Here is a 23,111-nt window from a genome sequence, read left to right as displayed (position 1 = left end):
TAAAACCAACTTAGATTCATAGAATCACTGAAGTTGGAAAAAGACCTCCAAGATCATCCAGTCCAAATGTCCACCTACCCCCGATATTTCCCCTCTAAACCATGTCCCTTAGTACAACATCTAAACATTTCTTGAACACCTTCAGGGATGGTGCTAAGCTATCTTTACAGAATTGAAAAGGAGTTTAGAAGTTGGTTAATTGCAGAGCATACGTTTGACCATTCGGAAATCTCGCAGTGTGTGATCACTGGTGCACTGGCCTTCTTATATGTGCAGCACAAAAGGACTATTTCTGTCTTCTGCATGTATTCTCTCTTCTCTGTTGCATTTGTGGGCAAAAGATCCAGACTGTAAATTTGCATCTGCTCTGGTTCTAATAATGTTATTTGGACATGTGTGTCTATTATTTGCTTTTCTGGTAAGGCACTGCTGAATCCTGCCTAGGTATAGACTGGCTTGAAGCTTTGATGTTTAATTGAATTGTGTTCATGAGCCTGTTAGTACTGGCAAGCATGCTGGAAAATGTGGCCTGACTTCTTGTGATACAACTGTTAGAATGACCAAAACTTTTTGTTTCAATCCTAAACCCCCCCTCTCCCCACTCCCCCAAAAAAAAAATCCCCTGTAAAAATCACATATAACATTTGAGAAAATCATAATAAAAGGTCATTTTTTAAGTAGAGAAGTGCTCCAAAATTAGGAAATGTTAGATACAATAACCTGTGCTATCTTTAGGATTTGTGCTATGCAATGAATAAGTCCTGTAGCATTGAAGAATCTCTGGTCCTAAAAGGAACAATCACCTCAGTGATGTCTCATTTAAAAGAGAGGTGAAGGGCACCGGTGATTTTTTACCTTTCCGTTTCTCCACACTCAGGTCCAGAAGCTGAGCCAGAGTACTAGAACAAGCATAGATATAATGTTAATCTGAAGCACACGAACCTACACAGCTCCTGAGGGTAGTAAGGTGGTTTGAAACAGTCTCATTTCTCCACTGAGAGAAAAACTGCAATGAAAACCTTGTGTTTTCTTTGCTGAATCTGTAGGAAAGTGATAATAATAAAATATCATGAATACATCTGTCTTTGTTTAGAGAGGAAATGAAAGCAAACAGTGTCTAGACGTGGAAGAAGCATTTAACTGATGCTGGTGCCCAGAAGAAGCTATATTGTTTGCCACTGCTGGCATTATCTCCTTTGGATGTTTCTCCTGCTGCAGGAGTGGATCACAGAAACTGTTGCAGACTCCCAGGCTCAGCCAAAGATGTACTGCTGAAAAGGCTGCTCTGTTACAGACATCTGAACAGGGCTTGGCAGTATTTCGTTCCAGACATTAGGATGCTTGAAGAAAATGATACTTTGTCATTTTGTAACTGAAAGTGCTTTTATATCATATTGATTTTGTTTCATTGCCTTCAGCTTTTCTATCCTCTCTGAGTGTAACACCAGAGTCATAATTCTTAAAATATACACAGTCATAGGCTATGCATAACTGAACTCTAGAATGCAATCCCAATCTCCTCCTGGGCCGTGGGCAGTGCACAGCTGTGCACAGTCCTGTGGAAAGGCTGATAGTGATGCCACTGAGAACAGCAGGACAGCAACAGCTCTGTCACTTGGGCAGGGGCTCATTTTCCACACCAGCTGTTGCAAAGAGCTTCAGCAATAGCAGGCGAATCTTCAGATGTGCTTATAGGTTTCATTTAAGCCTGGTGTTTGCAGTGTGAGGAGTGAGTCACAGTGCATGGAGAGAGAACAAAGTGCTCTCAGGCACTCACCCTTTGTGCCTGTGGTCCACACATAAAAATTGCTTTACGAGATCAGGTGAAGCATAATTAGTGACACCAAGCAGAGCTAGCTTTCCAAAGGTGCTCACCTGTGTACTTTTTGTCCCTAGCTACTGTGAGAAGCTGGTTGCTGCATGCCCACGAAATGGGAAGGCACTGAGAGGACTTAAATGAGAAGGACAGGCAAATGACTACTAGTGATACAAATGCCAGAGGAGCTGCTTGTTGGAGATCAAGGACTTAGAAAATTGCTTTCGTTCACCAGGACATCTTGTCTTTAATCCTATGTGGAAACAATGGTGCTACTCCAGAGCAGCCTACAGTGTGGACACAGATGGGGCCTCCTCCATCTTTACAGGAGCTAAGGCAAGAAGTTGTGGCCTGTACAGAAGGTCTGCTGGAGTGGACTGCTGGAGATGGATGGCAGAGGCAGTCTGTAGGCATGGGGTAGCAGTGATACAGACAGCCTTTCACACTGGCTCATGAAGCAGCTCAGAACTGGATTGAAAACAGTTATGCTGCACTCTCTTGGGAGAGAGACAGAACTGAGACCTTTCTGTATCCATTCCAAAGTATCTCTTCTGAATATAAAGTACACTATGAGGTGGGTCTGCAGTGCATAGACCCAATGAGGACACAGAGCTTCTGACTCACAGATGATTTCCTTGTTTACAGAATGAAGTAATAAAATCCCTCTCCCGACTGATAAGATTAAAAACAGTTCATCTGATTAGTTGAGTATCACCATGGATCTTACCTTTCTGTTCAAATCCAATGCTACAGAAATGTACTAAGTATATAATCATAATATAAAATCCTAGCTTTTTAAACTTACCTTGTTTAATGACAGTCCTCAGCTATACAACCTAAAAGACAAAAAGAGGGTGTGGAGGAAAGGTTTATTTTCAGCTGCAGTATATTACTATTTTCCTTATGACTTTGGCCATAAAGATCATTAATGGATGTTTGTTAACAGCAAGTGCAAGTCTTTTGTATTATTGCCAGTCTCCAAGACAGTGGTAGTACCACGAATAAGAAATAAATCAGAAAGAACCAGAAATGAGGGCAAATTGCCCACAATGAATTATACAATTGTATAAATTAAACCAGAAATGAAAAGCACATCTGACTAAACAACGTTTTTTTAATGTCAACCTGCCAGTTTAGCAGCTGCAAAATGTATTATAATGTATAGCATGGACTCAAGTTCTTCAGCCAGACTTCTCTCTTCACGGAAGTTTAGACTTACTGCTGTGATGTCAGTTTGCTTTAGAAAGATCCCACTTCACGGGACAAGGACCAATTCTAGAAGTGTCTGGATGTACTTGGTTCTACCTTTGTTATGCATTTCCACAGCTTGAAACATAAAACTTCCCCTTGGAAAGCTACATCTCTTGAATTGGAGCTGGCACATTTTCATGTATCTTTTATCCTGTTCCATAATCCCCAGACCCAAAGGCCCCCTAACCTATCAAAACATTTTATGCTCTCGAACCATGCTTGCCAAAATGCAGTAATGCTGGCAATCTTTAAATCAGTACAGACCACTGGAAAGCTTATTTTTGGTCTATCCTTATTCTCATTCTTACTCCTATACAGACTTCTGGCACAGCCGATTGAGCCCTTCTGGCTGTTCTTGGGCAGGAGAATGAGAACACTCACCATGGTGGCTGCAAGGGGAGGAAGACAGTAGCAGATAATACTGAGTGTGTGTGTAGAATGCTGTGATTGTTACAAGTGCTGCGAACGTGTAAGTGGATGTTGAAAAGTATTCAGTGATTTTGTGGGCTTAAGTAGCAACACCTTTGAAATGCTGACTATTATGCAACAAACTATTATTCTAGAAATAAGTGATGAATGAAATGATACTAGAAAACAACACTTAATATGAGTTTGTTTAGATTGTGAGAAAGCATCTTTTCTCTTCTACTCCCAAATTTACTCTTTTTGTGCTTATCTTTCTATGAATCTGTTTTCACTGAGAAAAGAAGAACATAAGCTACGGCATGTTGGGAAAAGATATCATTCTGTATTGTAACCAAAGTGGCTTGTTGAAGACAAGTTTCACTTCACAATGTAATGCTAAATTGAGGTACATGAAGTCTGTTGAGAACTCAGCCATACTGACATCTCAGGATTTAGTATTGTATTATTTCTGTTACAGGCAGGATCAGGTGACAAGATGCTGTCACACTTACCTTGCACTAGTTCTAGTCTAGAAAAATAGAAAAAATAACAGGTTTATACAGAGGAAACAGTGATTGCTCCTATTGTCACATTTTTCAGAGAGTGTGTAGTAGTTTTATCAATAAAAAATCGATTGTCTAGAAGACAAAAAACAAGATGATGATTCTGAAAAAAAGAAAGTTTTTACAATAGAGAAAGAATCAAATGGCCTTTTAACAACTGTTTTGGAATAAATCTCAGTGTAGCACCTGAAAAATTGCATGAATTGATAGACATTTTCTTGTTTGTTTGACTCCAGAATTAGAAGAAAATACTTCATATAATGCATTCTATGACCATATTTTAATTGTTAGCACGCAGCATTGTCTGGAAACAACATCATACATACATACATATATATACAATGTGTACAAAAGCACAGTAACAAAGTCTTTCAAAATGTGCATATTGTATTAGCGACATGCCTAGCAAAGTTCCAGATAGATTAAGCAATTCCCCCACACCACACTACTGGAGTTTGCAAGGTAGCAAATACATTTAAGGTTATTTACTCAAAACAGGTTTTGAGTTTTAGCCCCAGGAAAATAATGCTGAATTCCTGCCAAGAAGGAGTTGCAGCCTACCTGGGAGTACCTTCCCCATACAATTAAAAAGAACAGGTTTCAGCTTGTAGTTCTGCCAGAAGGCACCCTGACACTGTCCGTACCACACATAGCAATTTAAGACAGTGAGTAAAAAGAGTATAAATCAAACATAATCATCAAATCTACTAAACATTAGATTAATATTTTTCTTGTAGGGTATCTGTATCCTAGGGTATCTGGAGAAGTCTATATGAGACAAATGCCTTTAGGGAATAAAAATACCATGGATTTGAAGTCCTATAAGATGCTACACTGTACAAAGATTGACAAATAAAATGAGGCAGGAAACCAGAAAAAAATGCAAAAATAAACCAGAAATTTGATCATGGTTATTAAACACCATTGAGAGAGGAAGGCTTTATGATTTTGTGTTTTATGAGTGCAAAATATCTGGGGCTAAAAATAACTCAAGACTGATCAGAAGAGAGAAACTGAAAACTGCCTGGCATCCAGAAATTAGTGCATAAAGTTTAAGAGAAGATATGAGAACATGTAACCTCATGCAGATTTAAGGCATGGAGGAAGAGTAGAAGAAATGGAGACAAAGGGAGGATGAAATAATATTAGGCAGTTATGGATGGCAAATTTCTTAACTATTCCTGAGAGATTTATAAAATCATGTCAACCTGCTATTTCATGTCAAGTGTCCCAGGAAGCCTCCTCTAAAATCACTGAGCTACTGTAGTTAGCTAGGGCAGGCAGTATGTAGCTACAACAGTTACATACCATAGGTCTTACCAGCTTAAACCACATACAGATTACACCAAGATAACATCTTGGTGCTTTAAAGATAGTGGTTGGAAGATGTCTAGCCTTAAAGATAAGGGTCTGGGAAAGAATTTTTGAACTTCAGTTGGTTCCACAGAATTACAAATAAAACATTAATAGCAAGTGCACTAATAAGGACAAAAGGAACTGTAGGCTGCTGCACTGTATTAATACATCAGTTTTTGAATTTCTGAGACTTCCAATTAATCCTGAAAGCCAAACAAAACTTCTCATGTCCCTTCTACTATTCATTTTATATAAGTTGCTGAAGAAATGTAGGTTACAGTGTTATAATAAAGAAAGATCTGTGTTGGAGCAGTTCCAACCCCTTGAAAGGAAGAGCTATTTGAAATCATACTTGGTTCATGAACTGGCCCTAAGAAATATTTCTAGAAGGTTCCATTGCATGCCACTACCATTCCTTCTCATAAGACAGGCATGGAGAAAAATTACTGGTCTGACAGTACATAGCTGTATAAGGGAGCAATCAGATCCTACCCCATCAATCAGCTCTTTGAGCAAGAGCTAATGCAGCCAAACTGATAGAATTTTAGAGTGGTTTGAGTTGGAAGAAACCTCGAAGATCATCCATTTGCAGTGAGCAAGATTGACACCCACTAAATCAGATTGTCCAGAGAACAGTTTAGAAACTTTTGTATTGATACCCTTACATGAGTTTATGCAGCAACAAACTTCAGTCTACTTGACTACTTGTTTTGAACCATGAACAAATTCAACCTTAAAAAAAAAAAAAAAAGGAACAACAACAACAAAAACTAGAAAAAGAGTCCTAAAATTAAATGAGAACTTTTACAGTTGATCCACTTTGCCATTAAGGTTTAAAGAGCAGCTTCACAAACCTTTTGAGAGATATTCCCAGAAAGAACTATGAATGAACAGAGAGAGCAGTACACTGTCCCACAAGATGTGTTCTGGACAGGACAGTAATGAGCAATCACATTCTCCCTCACTGCTCCCTGCTGTTTCAGTCCTAGCTCTGCTCTCACCAAGTACTCCAAAATTATCCTCTTGGGAATACTGATGAAAAACTACTCTTTCCACAACCACAAAATGGTGTGGATTGACCAAGGAACTGGAATTTTTCACACAAAAAACCAAGTATGATTTCAAATAGCTCTTCCTTTCAAGGGGTTGGAACTGCTCCAGTTATGTTTCATTTCTTAGGCACAATATCAGACTAGAGCTTTTTTGATCCCATGGGCTGGATGATCGTTAGTGGTCCGGTATGTTTCTGCAGGACATCCTTCAGTTTGGTTTTGCCTGAAAGTGAACTGGATTATATATCTATATTATGAGACTGCTCTGAGAGGCAAATTGAAACCAGGAAAGAGATAATGACTTTAAAGGAGTACCTCTGGTCCCAGCTCAAACACTAGTAAAGACACTCACTTGAGTACCTAGATTCCTGGTTATAACTATCCCAAATTAGACTTGGACCCCAAGCCAATAAGTCTCTGAGAAATCTTATTATTGCTTTTTAATTTTAATATTCTTTAAATTTGTGGTAGCAGAATTAAATTTTAGCAGATAAACTTATTTGTTTACTAAATAGTAAACAAATGACCCCAAAACTCTCATCCATGTCTGAGAATAAACAAGATAGATTTAAATGAGATAGAGAGCTAGCATTTGATTTATTACTATATTTTATCTGAAACTGGAATCTATGCCCTTGAATAACTCCTTAATTGGTCCAAAAAATGCCTACAAGACTTAATGAGAAATACTTGTATAGACTACACAGCTAAAATCATGCAAAAACCTATTAGACATATGGATGAATATTCACTTGAAAATACATATTTTTGAGATCAGAAGATCTATCGTTTTTCAAGCATTACATGAGCTATACTAATTTTCACACCATTATGTTTTTCCTATATGTTAAGTACATGCCAAAACATCTTCTTTAACACATGCTATGAAGCCAGTCAGCTTTGTCTTCTCAAAACAATACACTTTTCACTTCTCTCTAACATTAAAACTGATGTGAAACAATCTCATACTAGACAGGCTTTAATAGATTCCCTGTTCAGATGGTGTAAGCAATGAGAGCCAAAACTGAGTTACAAACTGCAAAGAAAAAGTTCAGTTTTGTTCTGTAGTCAAAAATCACACCCATTAAATCATAATGACATTTCTTGTTTCAAGTTGTGCCCGTTCAGTTGTGTCACGCTGGTCACTGTGTTCCTGGTAGTACTTTTCAGGGAAGTTGTCTGAATGGCAGAAGAGTTGCGCAAGTAACTGGCAGATCTCTCTTGTTGAGATTTCTTCCCACAGCGAAGCTGGTTGTTGAAATGTCTTCTGAAACTCTCACTGAGCAAATACAGTGCAAATGGATTGACACAAGAGTTGCAGAAGCTTAGCACTCGGGCCACTAAGGTAACAACCATATGCCCTATTGATGAATCAATCTCATTGTAATTAAAAGACCGGTACATGTATAGCACATGGTTAGGAAACCAACAGATAGCAAAAAAGCCAACAAAAACTAGAACAATTTTTGCCAGACGTTTCCGAGTTTCCATCTAAAAAGATGAAGAGAACTCAAATCAACAACAGTGAATAAAACTGTTTCACATAACATACAGTTAAAACATGTAGCATTTCACTTTATAATAAAAATTATCATAAGGCCAGTAATATACTGAATTATTTTTTCTGTCTCATTTACTTTCTCACTTTCAGTTTACGTACAGTGAAAAATTCTATCTGTTTGCAGCTACAGAAGGTTGCTCTTTCTATATGAAGAAAGAGCAGTTCGTGACCCCAGTATGCATTGGCACATCACCTCAAAGCATGCACCAAACGATGCTATGAGACACATCTTGGCTTGAAACTTAGCTTTAGTTAGAAGTTATTTTGAAACTGTTGGTTTGAAATGAAGAAACACTGCAAGTCTGACACCTAGGGTTTTAGCCATAAGATATTACTTACGTACTGTTATTTTGCCTGAAATGCCTCAGGCTTGCACCTCTCTCCAATGGAAACCAGCAAAATAGGTGTATTACACAGTCTGAAGCATCTTAATTCCAAGCTAAGTTGAAAGGCTTGATCAATCTTCAATAATGACTTGAAAGAAATAATGACTTTTCTGCAGTACTAAATAACTTACAATGTAGATATTCAGAGCAGAAGAAGAGTTGAAAGGAAATGAGCACACACAGTGGTCCCAAAACTGAGAGATGCAGAGAAACTGGCCAATTTAAAGGTACAAAAGGGAGGTAGAAGCTTTCTAAATACTCCTTCCAAAAGATTTCTTGTTTGTATGTACCAAAGTTTCACAGAGGCAGGAAGTTTTTTCTGGCTTTGCTTAACTTACTATCAAATTTTAAAAAATAAAAAGCAAGTGATTTTTTTCTAACAGAGTTTCAAAATCCATGAAATAGATCTGCAAGTGGAATTTTCTGAGCTCCATCTGAGTAAAAAACAATTGAAGTTCCACAAAAGATGGGAAAGCTGTACCATTGCAATTTGATATGATTTGCACTGGGCCAGATAGCAGTGGCAAAGTAAAAGGTCCAGAGGCATTATGTGAATATCATACTTTTGTGCTATGGCATAAAGAAACCTGGACTGATAGCAGTAATCTGAATTTACTTTCTCTTGCTGGAAGATATGTAAGTACACTAGATGTTTCTACTCTTCCGAGTCCCATAGATTAAACAAAAAATACCTAAGTAGAATGAAAAAAATATGTCCTAATTTGAAAATACATGTAGGTTCGGAAATTTGATATAAATTAAATATTGTTTCCATCCTGTGAGTTCAGCCAAAAGGCTCTCAATATTTCACAGAAAATAACATAGTACATGAAGTGATAATATGTATGCATTTTTACAAGAAACAGACTAGAGTAGAAATGAAATGCTGAGCTAAAAGGACATGAGGGAATGGGGTCTTTCTTTCGAAAAGAATGTGTATGTTCTGTCTAGGCAAAGAGATTTCTGTGAGCACAAAGATATTTTCTACAGCATTGGCAGAGAAAATGTAAATTATTTGCATGGGCATAAGTAGTTTTCTCTATCAATACTAATGCATTTTTAAAGTGGTTAAGGCATTTTCATGGCAAACACTGAGGTTGGCATATAAACGATTGTGTTAATGAACAGCCAGTTGTTATTGTATGGTTTGGAGGGCCTTATAGTGAAGTTGGCTATTAAAATGTATTGTCTCAAAGGTATACAGAATCTATACTGAAAATTCTGTAGCAAGTACAACAGAAAGATTATTAAGAAAAGTTCAGTTGTAAACTCAGGATTGTATCCAAGAAAGATCTACTCAGAAGGCCAAAAAAGTTCACTTAGTGCTCTCTGTTGACATTTTCATCATTCCTCAGCCTGAGAAGAGCCTCCAACCCTCTAAGAAATTTACCTTCCTGTGTCAATATTTTTCATTTGTGAGCAGAAATAGAGACAATTCTAAAAAAAGTTCATGTAAAATTTGTCCCTCTGTTGGTAGCATACAGTGAGAGGTGAAGTCAGTAAGACCGCAAGCAGTAGTTACACTAGCAACACATACATACACATAAACCAAATCTATTTCTTTCAGGAATATGTCTTGATGATATTGAATTTATATTTTCCTTCGTATTCATTTACATACTGGGTTTAATACTGAGTAATTATGACAGCAAAGACATTTTTCAGATAATCGGATACTTAGTTCATGCATTTAGAATCTGTAGAATCTCTGTGTAATCTAGCAACTTTGATGTTACATTTTTTGTTCTTTCATTTATAAGTGCATACAGCACATAATGTTTCAATGGTAAGTAAACATCAAATTGCTCACCTGTCGTTTTGAGTGCTCACTATTTTCTCCAGGGATATTATGGGCACTTCTTATTAAACTCTTTGCAATATGATAGTAGTAGATACTAATAATGGCAAGAGGGATAAGGAAGTACACTAGGAAAATCAGCACAGAATGGATCTTTGGGTGCATGTCATCCGTCATGGGGTATGGTATGCATGCTGTGAAAGTGGCATTATCTGTGTCATTAATGTGGGCCAGTTCGGAGAACACTGCTTCAGGAACTGATAGGAGTATGGAGATTATCCAAATGGCAATGGCTTTTGCACAGGTCCGTAGCACTGCACTGGAGGCCTGGATGTCCATGGGCTTTACAATTGCTTTGTACCTGAAAGTGATAAAAATGCAGTTACATATTAAAAGGTATCTCTTCATGCAATGATTTAGGCTACTTCATACCTTTGATCAAAATAATGTCTTTTTTTTTTTTTCTTCTTTGAACCAACATAGGGTTTGTAATCGTTATCAGATTTGCATTTTCTAAATCTCTAGTCTTTCACTGCATACATATCCATCAGAGGTGGCAAAAGGAGTTGTAGAAAAGTTGCAATCTGTCGCCCATTCTGTGCCAGCCTGGTGAAAATGCAGAAGCCACTACCACTCTGTTCTTCCTTGTCCCATATCCTCCCAGCAAATCCCCAAATGCACATCCAACCTCTGTACTTCCATCCCACTCTCATACCAGCACGTTCATGCTAGAATTTGTTTTCTTCCTTATCTCTTCCTTCCTGCCACTGCCTCATTCCCACTCGCAGATGCAGTCCCACCCCACCAGCCCTTGCCTTTACTCCTTAGCTCCATTGTATACACAGATATACCGTCCTGGCTGCAACACTCAAAACATAATTTTCTTTACAGAGTCAAACAAAAATGACTGCCAAGAGCCTATCCAGAAGTATTAAACTCTTAAATAACATAAGAATGTTCACATAAAGAGTTGGAAGCTGCTGCTTCCGCATTTTGGGAAACTGTCCCATAATAAATGATTATAGATAAACTTTTGCAGTATTAATAATTTCATGACCATTACAGTGAAAACAGGAAATGTTACAGAGAATGGAAAAATCACTACGGGAAAGCTGACAAAAGAACAGAAGTAGGCACTGCTCAGGAATTTTTCTATTAAAAATATAGTTGCGTAAGTTAATACCAAGGGAGACTTCTTACAAGAAAAGTTTAATTTTAAAAGGCTAAATACACTTTGAAAGAAATATTTCAAAGCTGCCTTAATGCTTTGCTTAGCTTTATGATTTTCTGATTTTAATAAATATTTCTTTTCAAAAGATAAAGTATGTTTTTACGCTTTTATTAAAACTGAGCATTTAGTAAAACATTTGAGTTTGACTAAACTATGGAAATTTGGAAGGTTGCTTTTTCTGATGCCTTTTTTTTTTCCTTCATCATTTTTTCTTGTCTTAATTTGATTTTATGTTCTTGAAATAGCAGAATTTTCAAGAAATGGAGAAATTATTTTTACTTACTGTGAAAAGAGAAGTTTAATATGAGTGAAGAGGGATTCATATTCCTCTTAAGCTCCTTCTAGTCAGCAATGTACTTTCAAGCAGTAATTCAGCATCTATGTGTATTAAAACACCCTTTGAGGTGCAAAGGGAACTGCAATCCCAAGTACACTTTATGACTGATCTGCAGGTCCTGACAGTACTTAATAATCCTCAACATGTCAAGCAGAGGTTTGGAGAACTGTGGGTCAAAGCTATATCCCTGTGCCGTGCCTTGTGAGTTTGCTTAAGCCGTCAGTGGAATTGACAATGCCATGGAAATGTCTGGCACAGAGTACTGTCTTGGTATCTGAGAAAATCTTTTTTTAGGGAATACCTGAGCTAAAATGTGTCTTGGAGCTTACTCTTTCTCATGACTGTGATAAACTTACCATTAAGTAGTTATAAATAATGGCTATTTATGGTCATATTCTCTCTGAATTTAAAAGGATTTTTACTGTGTCTTCACCCATATCATGGAGTAGGAAATTAAACTGTTTCTGTTAATTTATGTTTACTATTTCTTCTAACACAAAACAAAAAACTCCCACTACACAAATGTGTAAAGAAATCCTTTACACTGTCACAGCAACTTCTGCACAAAGCATGAAGGCTTCCCAGCACAAACTGTGACCTTATTAGTCAATAATTTACTTCCTATTGCTGTCTGCCTTGATTTCATTACATGAAGACAGACCTCCTATTTCATTTCATTCAACTGAGGTGACGTCAAGCGTTTGCATCTGCTCATTTCTTTAAAACTTTACATTGCTGTAGAAGGGCTGATATGGGGACTTAGAGGCTATTGAATAAAGAAAACATATATTTTGTACTCAATATTTTTTCCTCTATTTTTGTATTGCAGTGCTTTGCTGAATCACAGTCATGGAATATGCATAGTTGGAAGGGACCCACAATGACTATGGAGCTCAACCCCTGGCTGCACATAGCACCACCCAAAATTCAAACACTGTGTCTGAGAGCATTGTCCAAACCACTCCTAGAACTCCATCACCTTGGGGCTGTGCCCACTGCCCTGGGCAGCGTGTTCCATCTCTGCTGCCCCTCTGGTAGAGACCGTTTCCCTAACCCCAGCCTATCCCTCCCCTGACACAGCTCCATGCTGCTCCCTCGGGCCCTGCGGCTGTCAGAGAGAGCAGAGCTCAGCGCTGCCCCTCCACTTCCTGTGAGGAGCTGCAGCTGCCAGGAGGCCTCCCCTCAGCTCCTCTGCTAGGGGCTGAACAAACCAAGTGACCTCAGCTGCTTCACACAAGACAGTGACCTTGTCACAATTCATTGCTTAGGCAGTATTTGGTTCAGTTAATATCTACATTGGAGACATTTTCAGAAGCTTTTACATTCTCAAAAAAGGTGGCATATATTTGTGCCTTAGCACATATTGCTGACCTATGACTAACTCCAAATTTGAAGTCTTTCAAGCAGAGAGCCCTTTTCCACAAGAAGAGAAAAAAAATAGTAGCTGGGTTCAGCCCAAAAAATTTCAGCATTGTCCTTCAGTTGAATACAAGATGGCATTCTTCCAAGATCTCAGTAGTCTGTGTCAACGGGAATGAGAAAGTACTAAGCAATTTACAAAATCTGTCATGTTGTTTATATATCTGCAAAGACATAGAGACAGGTTACAGATAAAATCAAATGTAAACAAGGCTAACTCAGAAGTATTCCCAAAATGAATATCCAGCTTCTTCCTTTGTATAAAACTCGTGTAAGGCTAAAATATATCACCAACCATTCAGATTACAAATTGTGTATTTTTTATAAATAAAACAACATTGGTAAATCAGAGTAAGAAGCAAATTATTTACGCAAATTATTTTTAAAAATTTTGTGCTGATACCCTTCAAAACCAAATTAAAAAGAATAAGATAAGGAAAGAAAACAAAAACAGAGAATAATTAAGAAGCCACTGATCAGAGATTACAGCCTATCATACTACCCAGGGTTGCAGTAGTCCTACAAAGGGGACTGAAAGCTCCTGGGAAAGGCTAAATACTTCATCCTTCCTATTCTTTTTTTTTTTTTTTCTTTTTGTAGTTCATAAAATTTTTTTATCAAAATGTAAAAGGCCAGATATTTTGAAAAGGATAATATGAATCTGAATCTGAATACAAAACAGTATCTGTTGGTTTATTGGCACATTTTGAATATCTCCAGAGAAGGAGACTCCACAAGCTCCTTGGGCAACCTGTTCCAGTGCTCTGTCACCCTCACAGTAAAGAAGTTCTTTTGCATGTGTGTTTAGAACTTATATTCCATTTTTTCCCCATTGCCTCTTGTCGCTACACACCACTGAAGTGTCTGGTCCCATTCATTTGACTCCTGTACTTTAGGTATTAATAAACATTGATCAGATTCCCTCTCAAATCTTCTCTTCTCCAAGATGAACAGTCTCAGGTCTCTTAACCTTTTCCCATAAGGGAGATGATCCATGCCCTTATTCATCTTTGTGCAAGGACTCTGTTTAGGAGATTCCTTCTTTTTTTTTTTTTTTTTTAAACTGGGGAGCCCAAAACTGAACCCAGTGTTCCAGATGTGGCCTCACCAGGGCAGAATAGAGAGAGAATCAACTCCATCAGCCTGCTGGCCACACTCTTTTTCATGCACCTCAGTATACCACTGGCCTTCTTGGCCACAAGAGCACACTGCTGGCTCATGGCCAACCTATTGTCCAGCACAACACCCACGTTCTTCTCTGCAGAGCTCCTCTCCAGCAGATCCGCCCCTAACTTGTACTGATGTATGTAGCTATTCCTCCCCAGGTATGGGACTCTACATTTGCTCTTACTGAACTTCATCAGGTTCATGTCTGCCCAACTCTCCAGCCTGTCCATGTCTTGATGAATGACAGCTCAGCCTTCTGGTGTGTCAGCCTCTCCTGCCAGATTTCTATCATCAGCATACTTGCTGAAGTGGACTCTGTCCCTTTGCCCAGGTCATTGATGAAGATGTTGAATAAGACCGGACCTAGTTATGTCCAGTGTGGAGCACCATTAGCTACAGGCCTAGAACTAGACTCTGTACCACTGAGGTCTACCAGTCATCTGGTTTTCAATCCAGCTCACTGTCCACTCATCTATCCCACACTTTCTAAGCTTCATTGCAAGGATTTTGAGGGAGACAGTCTCAAAAGCCTTGTTAAAGTCGAGGTACACAACATTCACTGCTTCCCCAATCTACCCAACTGGTGAAGATATCATTGAAGGCTACCAGGTTTGACAAGCATGATTTCTCTTTGATGAATCCATGTTGACTACTCTTGATAACCTTCTCTTCCAATTGCTTAGAGGTGGCATTCCAGAACAAGTTGTTCCATCATCTTTCCAGGGACGGGGGTAAGGCTGGCTGGCCTGTAGTTTCCCAGATCCTACTTCTTGCCCTTTTTGAAGACTGGTGTGACATTGGCTATCCTCCAGTCTTCAGGCACCTCTTACATTCTCCAAGACCTCTCAAGGATGATAGAGAGTGCTTTGGTAATCACTTTTGCCAGCTCCCTCAGTACACATGGGTGCATCCCATTGAGGTCAATAATATCTGAAGAAAAAGTGTGATCTAGCATTGATCTAGCATTTTTAAGTGACTTCCCCAACCAGAAAAGAATGAAAGTAGATTTTTCAGATTTAGTTTTTTGTTTTTTTTTTTTGTTTGTTTGTTTTTTGTTTGTTTTTTTCACATTAAGTCCCCAGGGCATTTGAGATGAGAGTAGAGAATTTTCTCTACAGTCTCTCTTAATTTTAATTTTCTCATCTCTTTCTTTCTCTCGCCATTCACGTCACATTAACTAGCTATATTTCTTACAAGCCCATACAAATTTTGCAGTGCTAGCTCACTGTCCATAATCTGGATTTTTCCTTCTACTTGTCGATTTTCTAGTAACTGCACTACTTAAAAGTACCATAATGGATTTGTTCATTTCTCCTCCTGAGGACAGTAAGAGTAACATACTTCATTGACTTATTATTGAGAAAAGTTAGTGTATGTCAGAATTTCCAATAGATTTAAGTTTGCTAATGTCCAGAAAGAGTTAGTAATTTTGTAATATTTTAAGATAAAGGGAGGGTAAGGCGGAAAGGAAAAGGGAAAGGGAAAGGGAAAGGAAAAGGGAAAGGTAGAAAAGGGCGAGACATGGAGAGTTGAGCAGAGAGGAACATTATGAGGTTGAAGAAGAGCAAGCACAGAGTCCTGCCTCTGGGGAGGAATAACTGCATGCATCAGTACAGTTTAGGGGCTGTTAGTATAAAAATCCTTAAATTACAATCAAACTTGGAATGAAAGCACAAACTACATTAAAAAATGCCATGAAAAATAGTTGGGGGGAAAAAATTGAAAGATTTGGATTAGTCATGAGAATGACAGAAAAGTATCATACAAGATTTCATGAACTTGTAAGAACTTGATAATTATAATCATGCTGTCAAACTGGGCTTGGACATGCTGTCCAAATTGGGCATGCTGTCAAATCTTGGCATGGAATTAAAAGTTACTAGTTGAGGTACACATTTGAGATCAGAGACTGTGACTGGATATGCTTTGTTTCATTAATATATAAAAACAAACACACAGACAAATTTTAGCACTGTAGATCTGTGTTCAGCCCTGCTTGGTAAGAATTCAGCTGGATATACTTTCCAATCACTATTTTACCTGTTAAAGGCACAGCTTGCTACTGAATTAATCACAGAAACAGGAAACAGGATAAACAGTTTTGGACACTAACGTTTACATTAATCAAAGCAAAGTTGTCTGCTGCCAGCAAAATAAAGGCATTTCATTGATCACAGACTAGGATAAACACCACAGCCATTTCTTTGCCATCTTGAGGACTAAACTGTTTTTGAAGAACACACAGAAAGAAAAGAGTTTAACAGACATTTGTGTCTGCAAAGTTTGAGAACAGGGTAAAAACAGTTTGCCTTGGGTTGTTTGCTGAGAAATCGTTTTCAGCTGTTTAAAGATCGTCACAAGAGAAACGTATCCAACAGGTAATTTGAATTAGACTTAAACTAACTTACCCTAGAATAGGTAATTCCTGAATGTGCTCCAGATACAAAAACTGTCCCGCATTTTTTTCCATCCTTTTTTTCTTTCTGAAATATTTTCTATTGTTTTCCTTTTAGCTATATGGAACAGTTACAAACCAGCTACAACATTCTGGAGTGGGGACAGGTGAAGACAGATTTCATTGTTAAATTGACATTAATGATTGCTCCTGCTTCTCAGAGAAGTTCAACCTACTTACAAGAAAGCAGAAAAGGGCTAATAGCCCAATATATGCAAAAAAAAAAAAAAAAAAAAAAAAAGAAGAAAAAAGAAAAAATCCTTGAATGCTGGCAATTAAAGCTCAAAAGGAATCACAGAATTGTAAGGGCTGGAAGGAACCTCCAGAGATCAAGTCCAGCTGCCCTGCAAAGTAGGCCCCCTACAGAAGGCAAGGCAGCAGGCAAGGAAGTCATGTCCACTTTTTTTCTTCCTATTATTTATATATATATATATATATATATATAATATATATATATATATATATATATTCCACTATATGTAATAAGAAATGAAGATTTTAGAGGTCTCCAATCACTATATTTCAGCTTTAATCATCACCTGACAAAAGAAGAAATTTTAAATAAATTCTGAAGAAGAGTAACAAGAAGTTCTATTAAAAGGTTTTTACTGATGAGAAGTAGTTACTAAGCAAATTGAGACAGTGTTTTTTATCATCTGTTGTAGTCAGAGGTCAGCACATAGCAAAATATTTTCAAATTCTTTACACTTTTATTAAAGAACTAGCAATCTTCCAAAATTAAAGCAAATAATTTTTAAAAAATTGATCAAATAATTCAGCTATACAAAGTTATAGCATACATTTTTTAAAGCCATTCAGGCATTCTAGTATTACATTTTTAAAATGTAGGGAAGGAGTCATGGGACTCGTAAAAATAATTCTGTTACTTGGTTACTCAATTAAATGCTTCATCAAAGATCACATTTTTTAGGAAGAACATTAAGAAGATGCTGTTTAAATTTTAGTGGGGCCAGTTGCTCCACTGTTCAGCTTCATAGTCTTCATTAAAGTGCAGCAGGACTGTGTTGAGCTAGCACATTTAAACCCTTCATTTAAAAGAAAATTCAATCTAGAAAAAGTAGCAGAATTAAATTTAATCCTAGTTTTACAGTTCACATAAAGAATGGAGCATAAATTATAGCCAAAGAGAATGAAACTAATCTAAAACTGTTGTAAGGCTGCCATTTATTCCAGCGAAGTCTAATCACCCCAGGTCTCTTGGCATTTTATGGATGCAATTGCTTTCACTAGCATGTATAAAACAGCGATGGCCAGATGTGCATTCTTTAGCACTTCTTAATCTGCTGACCCCTGAGCATCTCCAGCCACCTCTGAACACATCTCCAGCCACCTCTGATGGAAACATCATTTTGGTGTTCTACTTCATTATCAAGCACAGTATTACAAGTTCTCTTATCCTGAGAAGAAGGTGAGGAGCCCCATGGCCCTAATTTACATTTTGAGTTCACTTACGTCCCACCATAGATGTGAAGTGGAAAAGCACCCCCTAGAGCAGTAAACAAGTTTATGGTTTAATTCAAGTCAGGTTCCATGCTAATTTGTGTTCTTTTTGCAGTAAGAAGATACTGGCACACCTTTTCTTGCATGCTATGCTATAATCCTATTGGCTAAACTTCACCTCTTTATTTTCACTCATACAAGAACACACTAAGTCCTGGGACATCCACATTAATATCCATTGAACCTTGCTCAAGACTGCAGTCCATGCCTTCCCATGACACATCTCTAGGTAAAATGCATCCCTGCCCATTATGCACTGGATCTGCAGGATTTTTCAGGGTGTGCTGAGTGCTATTGGAGGTATTTTGCCCCCATGGGGCCCTTGGTTCTCTATTTTATTTTTCTGCTTTCTACATTTTTGTCTTCTGGTCCTTTTTTTTTAATTTGTCATCCACTGTAATTATTAGTTTTTCTCCTTCTGTAATCTCCCCTCTGCTTTTTTTGTTGTTTTGGTTTTTAAAATTTTCAAGAGATGGTTTAGTTTCTATGTGATTGTGAAAATCAATAAAAACCGTGGTCATGAAGAGAAGGAGTGCTCTCCCTGCACATTTATCTGTGGCAGTGAGAGAGTACAGCTGGACTGGCCATTCTGCATCTGCATCAATTCTACACCAGAGATGGGCATCATCTCCTGCCAGAGAAGGAAATCATGCCCATTTCTGATGCCAACGCACTGCGCTGATAGTACCACCACTGTGGTCTGTGAAGTGTGAGGCTGCAGAAGGGCACCACTGCCCATTCCAGCAACCAGACCCAAAGCCCACATGATCTCAAGGCTGGGATGGGACCAGAAGCTGGTCCTGAGATGGAGACAGGCAAATTTGGGCCGATTTGCTATGTACTGATAAATGTAATCTGTTAACACTCTAGGAAAGTCTAGGAAGCAGTGTTACAAATTTCTATAATATTTGTACACAAGAAGACCCCTAAATAATCTCACTTTCAGGTAGTGAAGCTTCCAGACAGAAGATGCACACCTCTCACGATGAAAGCACAAGTGATGCTGAGAGACACTTTTGTGACAAGAAGTCATATGAAATTAAGCAAGTTTAGAAAAGAGATGTACACAATGTATGCTGTATTTTTTTTCCTTGTAGCTTCAGTTTGTAGGCAATAATTGCTCAAATTTTGTTTATACTGTAGCAGTTGCTGCTACCTGGACTCCATAAGTGTAATTTACTAGGCTGAATTTCCACATAAACAGTAAGTGATAAATACTCTGTGGAAACTAAGATATCTTTTTTTTATCTTAACTCATGTAGGAACATTGTAAATAGCTGTAAATATTTATAAGCCTCTTTTATTGTGCAATCACTGTATGGAGTTATATATAGTTCTCTGGTAGTAGGGAGTAAAAAGTAGGAAATACTTCAGTGATCACATATTGCAATGTACTTGGAGCATTAGCTGTGAAAGAAGATCACTGCAAATCCATTATTGTCTACCAGACCAGAATTTGTACCAGATTATAATGGAACCTTACATCCACATCACAGCTACGAAACTACTTGCATCTTCTTTTGCCTATCTGGTGACAACACTGTCCCCTGCCAGGCCTCTCCTCCTCATCACCTTTAAGGTCTTTTCCAACCTGAGCAATTCTATGATTCTATGATCACCTCTTAGCTGCAGGATGCTGCCACCTCTACCCATCTGTCAACATAATTGTCTGTACAGTTTCCCTCATATCTGAATCATGTAAAGATGATACAGCTTAGTAACTTGCCACAAATCAGTGCAACAACAAGAAAAAAACTCATACCAATGTCTCCTCTTTAGTTCAAGAGAAGTTTCTCTTGTACAAAATAGTATAACTGAGTCCAATTCAAATTCCACTCAGAGACATGCCAGTTTCACTGATTTAGTCCCCTAGGATAAAAGACACTATTTTCTGAAGCCAGTGGCCATTTTTCCTGACTGTTTTGTTTTGTTTTTGTCAGTAAGTGAAAACACAACTACAGAAGGTAAAGAAACAAAGTCGCTAAATTCTTCATTTCTGATACTTGCATATAATATACACTTCAAATTGCCAGAGGAATGTATTTATCAAGAGCTTATATGGTCACATCACACCATCTGTAGCTGTCTGGTACAATATGCAATTCTAAATGCATCCAGCACAAATAGATTCAGCTTTATTGCTTCCAGAATTTTTACTGATATTAAAAGAATATAAAACAATATGGAAACGGAAAAAAGAAAAGAAAAAAAACTTTAAAGCTATATAAAATGTAAATGAAAAAAGACTTAAACATCAAACTCATTCTCATTATACTTCAATGGAGAATGATCTCTTCAAATAGCTTCTTCCCATTTCAAATAATATACCACATTCATACTTTTTAAACAGTAGAAACAGAGCAGAAACAAAAATGCAAGGTTTGCTTGGTTCTCTGAGGATAATTTTTGACATATTCTTTAACTGAGGTAATCAAGGCATTACAGGCGTTCACTTTAAAGAAGCATGCTTCTCTTCAAGAAAACAAACAATTTTCATGTATTATAGGCTTTATAGAGAAGTATTTTAGATTCTGATTTAAATACCACTGAAATTGATGGCCACTGAAGAGTAGTGTTAGATGGAATCAAATGATTTATTGCACTGGCTAAGAAAAAGAAAAATTACAGCTAAATTCTAGGAAAAAAAAAAAAAGATTTAAAGTTTTGAAGAAACTTTACTGTAAGTCTGAAGATACATTATTAAACTTCAAGCCTTTGCTTTATGCACCAGTGTAACACAATCCAACAAAAGCAAAAGGGGTACTTCCTATGAAGAAGGAATTTAACATTTTCATTTCTGGCTGAATAAACGTGCTTAAATAAGACAGGATAATTTAATTTAGTTTAAGGTTGCCAAATTACAGTGCGAGATTTACCATTTCTTAGCATGAAGAATGGTCTAACAGCTACTCATTTGCTATAAATCCCTCATGTATCCATTTAAATTAACTGGGAAGAAAAGTTTGGGGTCCAGCTCTTTGTTTCTTCCTAATATGAGATGCAGTAGATGGAGATGTTTCCTTCTGGTTTTGTTTCTCCCTATCCCCATTTTTCTGTAAGCTCCAGAGAAGACTAAATGGACTGTCTGAATCAAAAGTTCAGTACTGACAATTCCAGTAGAACAGTTTAATGTCTCCAAGTTCTCAGAGGCTGAACCAGTTCAGATGATCACCTTGGGTAACCTGCTGTTCTTTTAAGGCACAAAGACACACACACACACTTTTTCAGCAGAAAGAAATAAATCTATTAAAAATATGCCTGTGTTTGACTCAGTTTAAACTGCTCATTGCCTGTTGACATATCACTGTGGCTTGGCACTGATCGTATTTAGAACCTAAAACCTTCCTCTAACAAATAAAATTTTAATGTATATATATCCCGGAGATGCAGAAAACAGGGCTAAACCCCAGTTTCTGCTTCTGGCATCCTGGAAGATGGAGACACATGCACACCCATTTGCTGAAACCTTTTGACTTAAATTGATATCAGACATGCCATCAGTCAGAGGGAAGGAGACTTATGGGCAACTCACAGGTGGAACTAAGGGGGCTAAAACTGAAAGATACTTAGTCAGAGGAGTGTCTTACCTTTCTTGTCAGCTTGGGCTAGCCAAACAGGCAGCCCAGCTTTCCTACCTGTCAGCGCTGAGGGCAGTCAGTGTGAAGACAGAGACACCTACAGAGGTGAGCTGGATGGCAGGAATGAGCTTGCAGCCCACCTCCCCAAAGAGCCACTCCTCAGAGAAGTAACGGGAGGCATCCACTGGCACACAGGTCACCAGCAGGAGCAAGTCACCAGCAGCCAGGCTGGAGATGAAGATGTTGGGCACATTCCTCATAGCACTGTTGGAGATGAAGATCTTCATGAGGGTAACATTTCCCAGCAAGCCCACAGTGATGATGAGCAGGTAAAGCGAAGGGATCACACAGCGGACGGTGAACATGGCCATGCCCCATGCTGGAGGCAGCAGGGTTGTGCCTGGCACCAGCTGGATGCTCCCATTGCCCCCGAGGGGCAGTGCGGTGAGCTCAGACAGCAGCTCTGCCTCCATCCTCAACCTCTTGGAAGACTGGAGGGCTCCAGTGTAAAGTGCAGTGGGAGACACTAAAAATCTTCACGTCTCTGCAAGTCAACCAACTTTAGCCCCTTTCCTTCTGCCCTTTTTCCTCCTTCTTTACCTCCATTGTGTTGCAGAGATCACACAGTTCTCGGGCACAGAAGAGAGAAAGAACAACAGCAACAACAACAACAAAAGAAAACAATATGTACCACTCCCCCTCAGCTCTTTGGACAAGCCCTTCTCCGGGAAGACAAGAGGGTGAGATCCTGGGGCTCCGCAACAGGAACCACGACAGCAGCCTGCCCTGCACGGAGCGCAGCCGGCGGAAGCACAGTGCAGTCGCCTCCCGCGCCCGCGGTGGAGCTGTCCAGAGGCGCTGGTGCTGCTCGCTCCGCGGTTGGTGTCGGAGCCGCGAGCAAAGCGCGGAACGAGCCCGCTTCTTATTCCGCAGCCCCAGCGTATACCTGACTCTGGGAGGAGCCTCCCCGCCCTCCGCCCGCGTTTGTGCTCTCGCCCCGCGTTTGTGCGCTGCCCCGAGACGCCAAGGCGGACCTTGCAAGGAGAGGAGCCGTCCTCAAGGCACGGATCTTCCCAATTCACCCTGCTGAAACCACAGCACTTTGAAACACAGAGTGACAGGAGCACTTGGAGATGAAGGGATTTTATTCTTGTCGTCCAGCTGCAAGTTATGAAAAGATCCTACTGAAAGCCATCCACTGTCTTTAAAGTTTTA

General features: G+C 38.7%; 1 protein-coding gene across 1 annotated transcript; it reads right to left on the bottom strand.

Annotated features, from left to right (window-relative positions):
• Nucleotides 1-7,527: 7,527 nt before the first annotated feature.
• On the bottom strand, nt 7,528-22,369 carry NMBR (neuromedin B receptor). The gene is made up of 3 exons (XM_031552481.2): nt 21,954-22,369; nt 10,201-10,549; nt 7,528-7,934 (listed from the first exon to the last, which is right to left on the bottom strand). The coding sequence occupies exons 1-3, from the start codon at nt 22,367-22,369 to the stop codon at nt 7,533-7,535; spliced, it is 1,167 nt and encodes a 388-aa protein (XP_031408341.2). The 3' UTR covers nt 7,528-7,532.
• Between the last annotated feature and the right edge of the window lie 742 nt (nt 22,370-23,111).

The sequence above is a fragment of the Meleagris gallopavo genome, chromosome 2 (assembly GCF_905368555.1).
Source record: "Meleagris gallopavo chromosome 2, MGAL_WU_HG_1.1, whole genome shotgun sequence".
NCBI lineage: Eukaryota > Metazoa > Chordata > Aves > Galliformes > Phasianidae > Meleagris > Meleagris gallopavo.
Note: the sequence above shows the minus strand (reverse complement) of the source record. Positions and strands in the feature narration are given on the sequence as shown.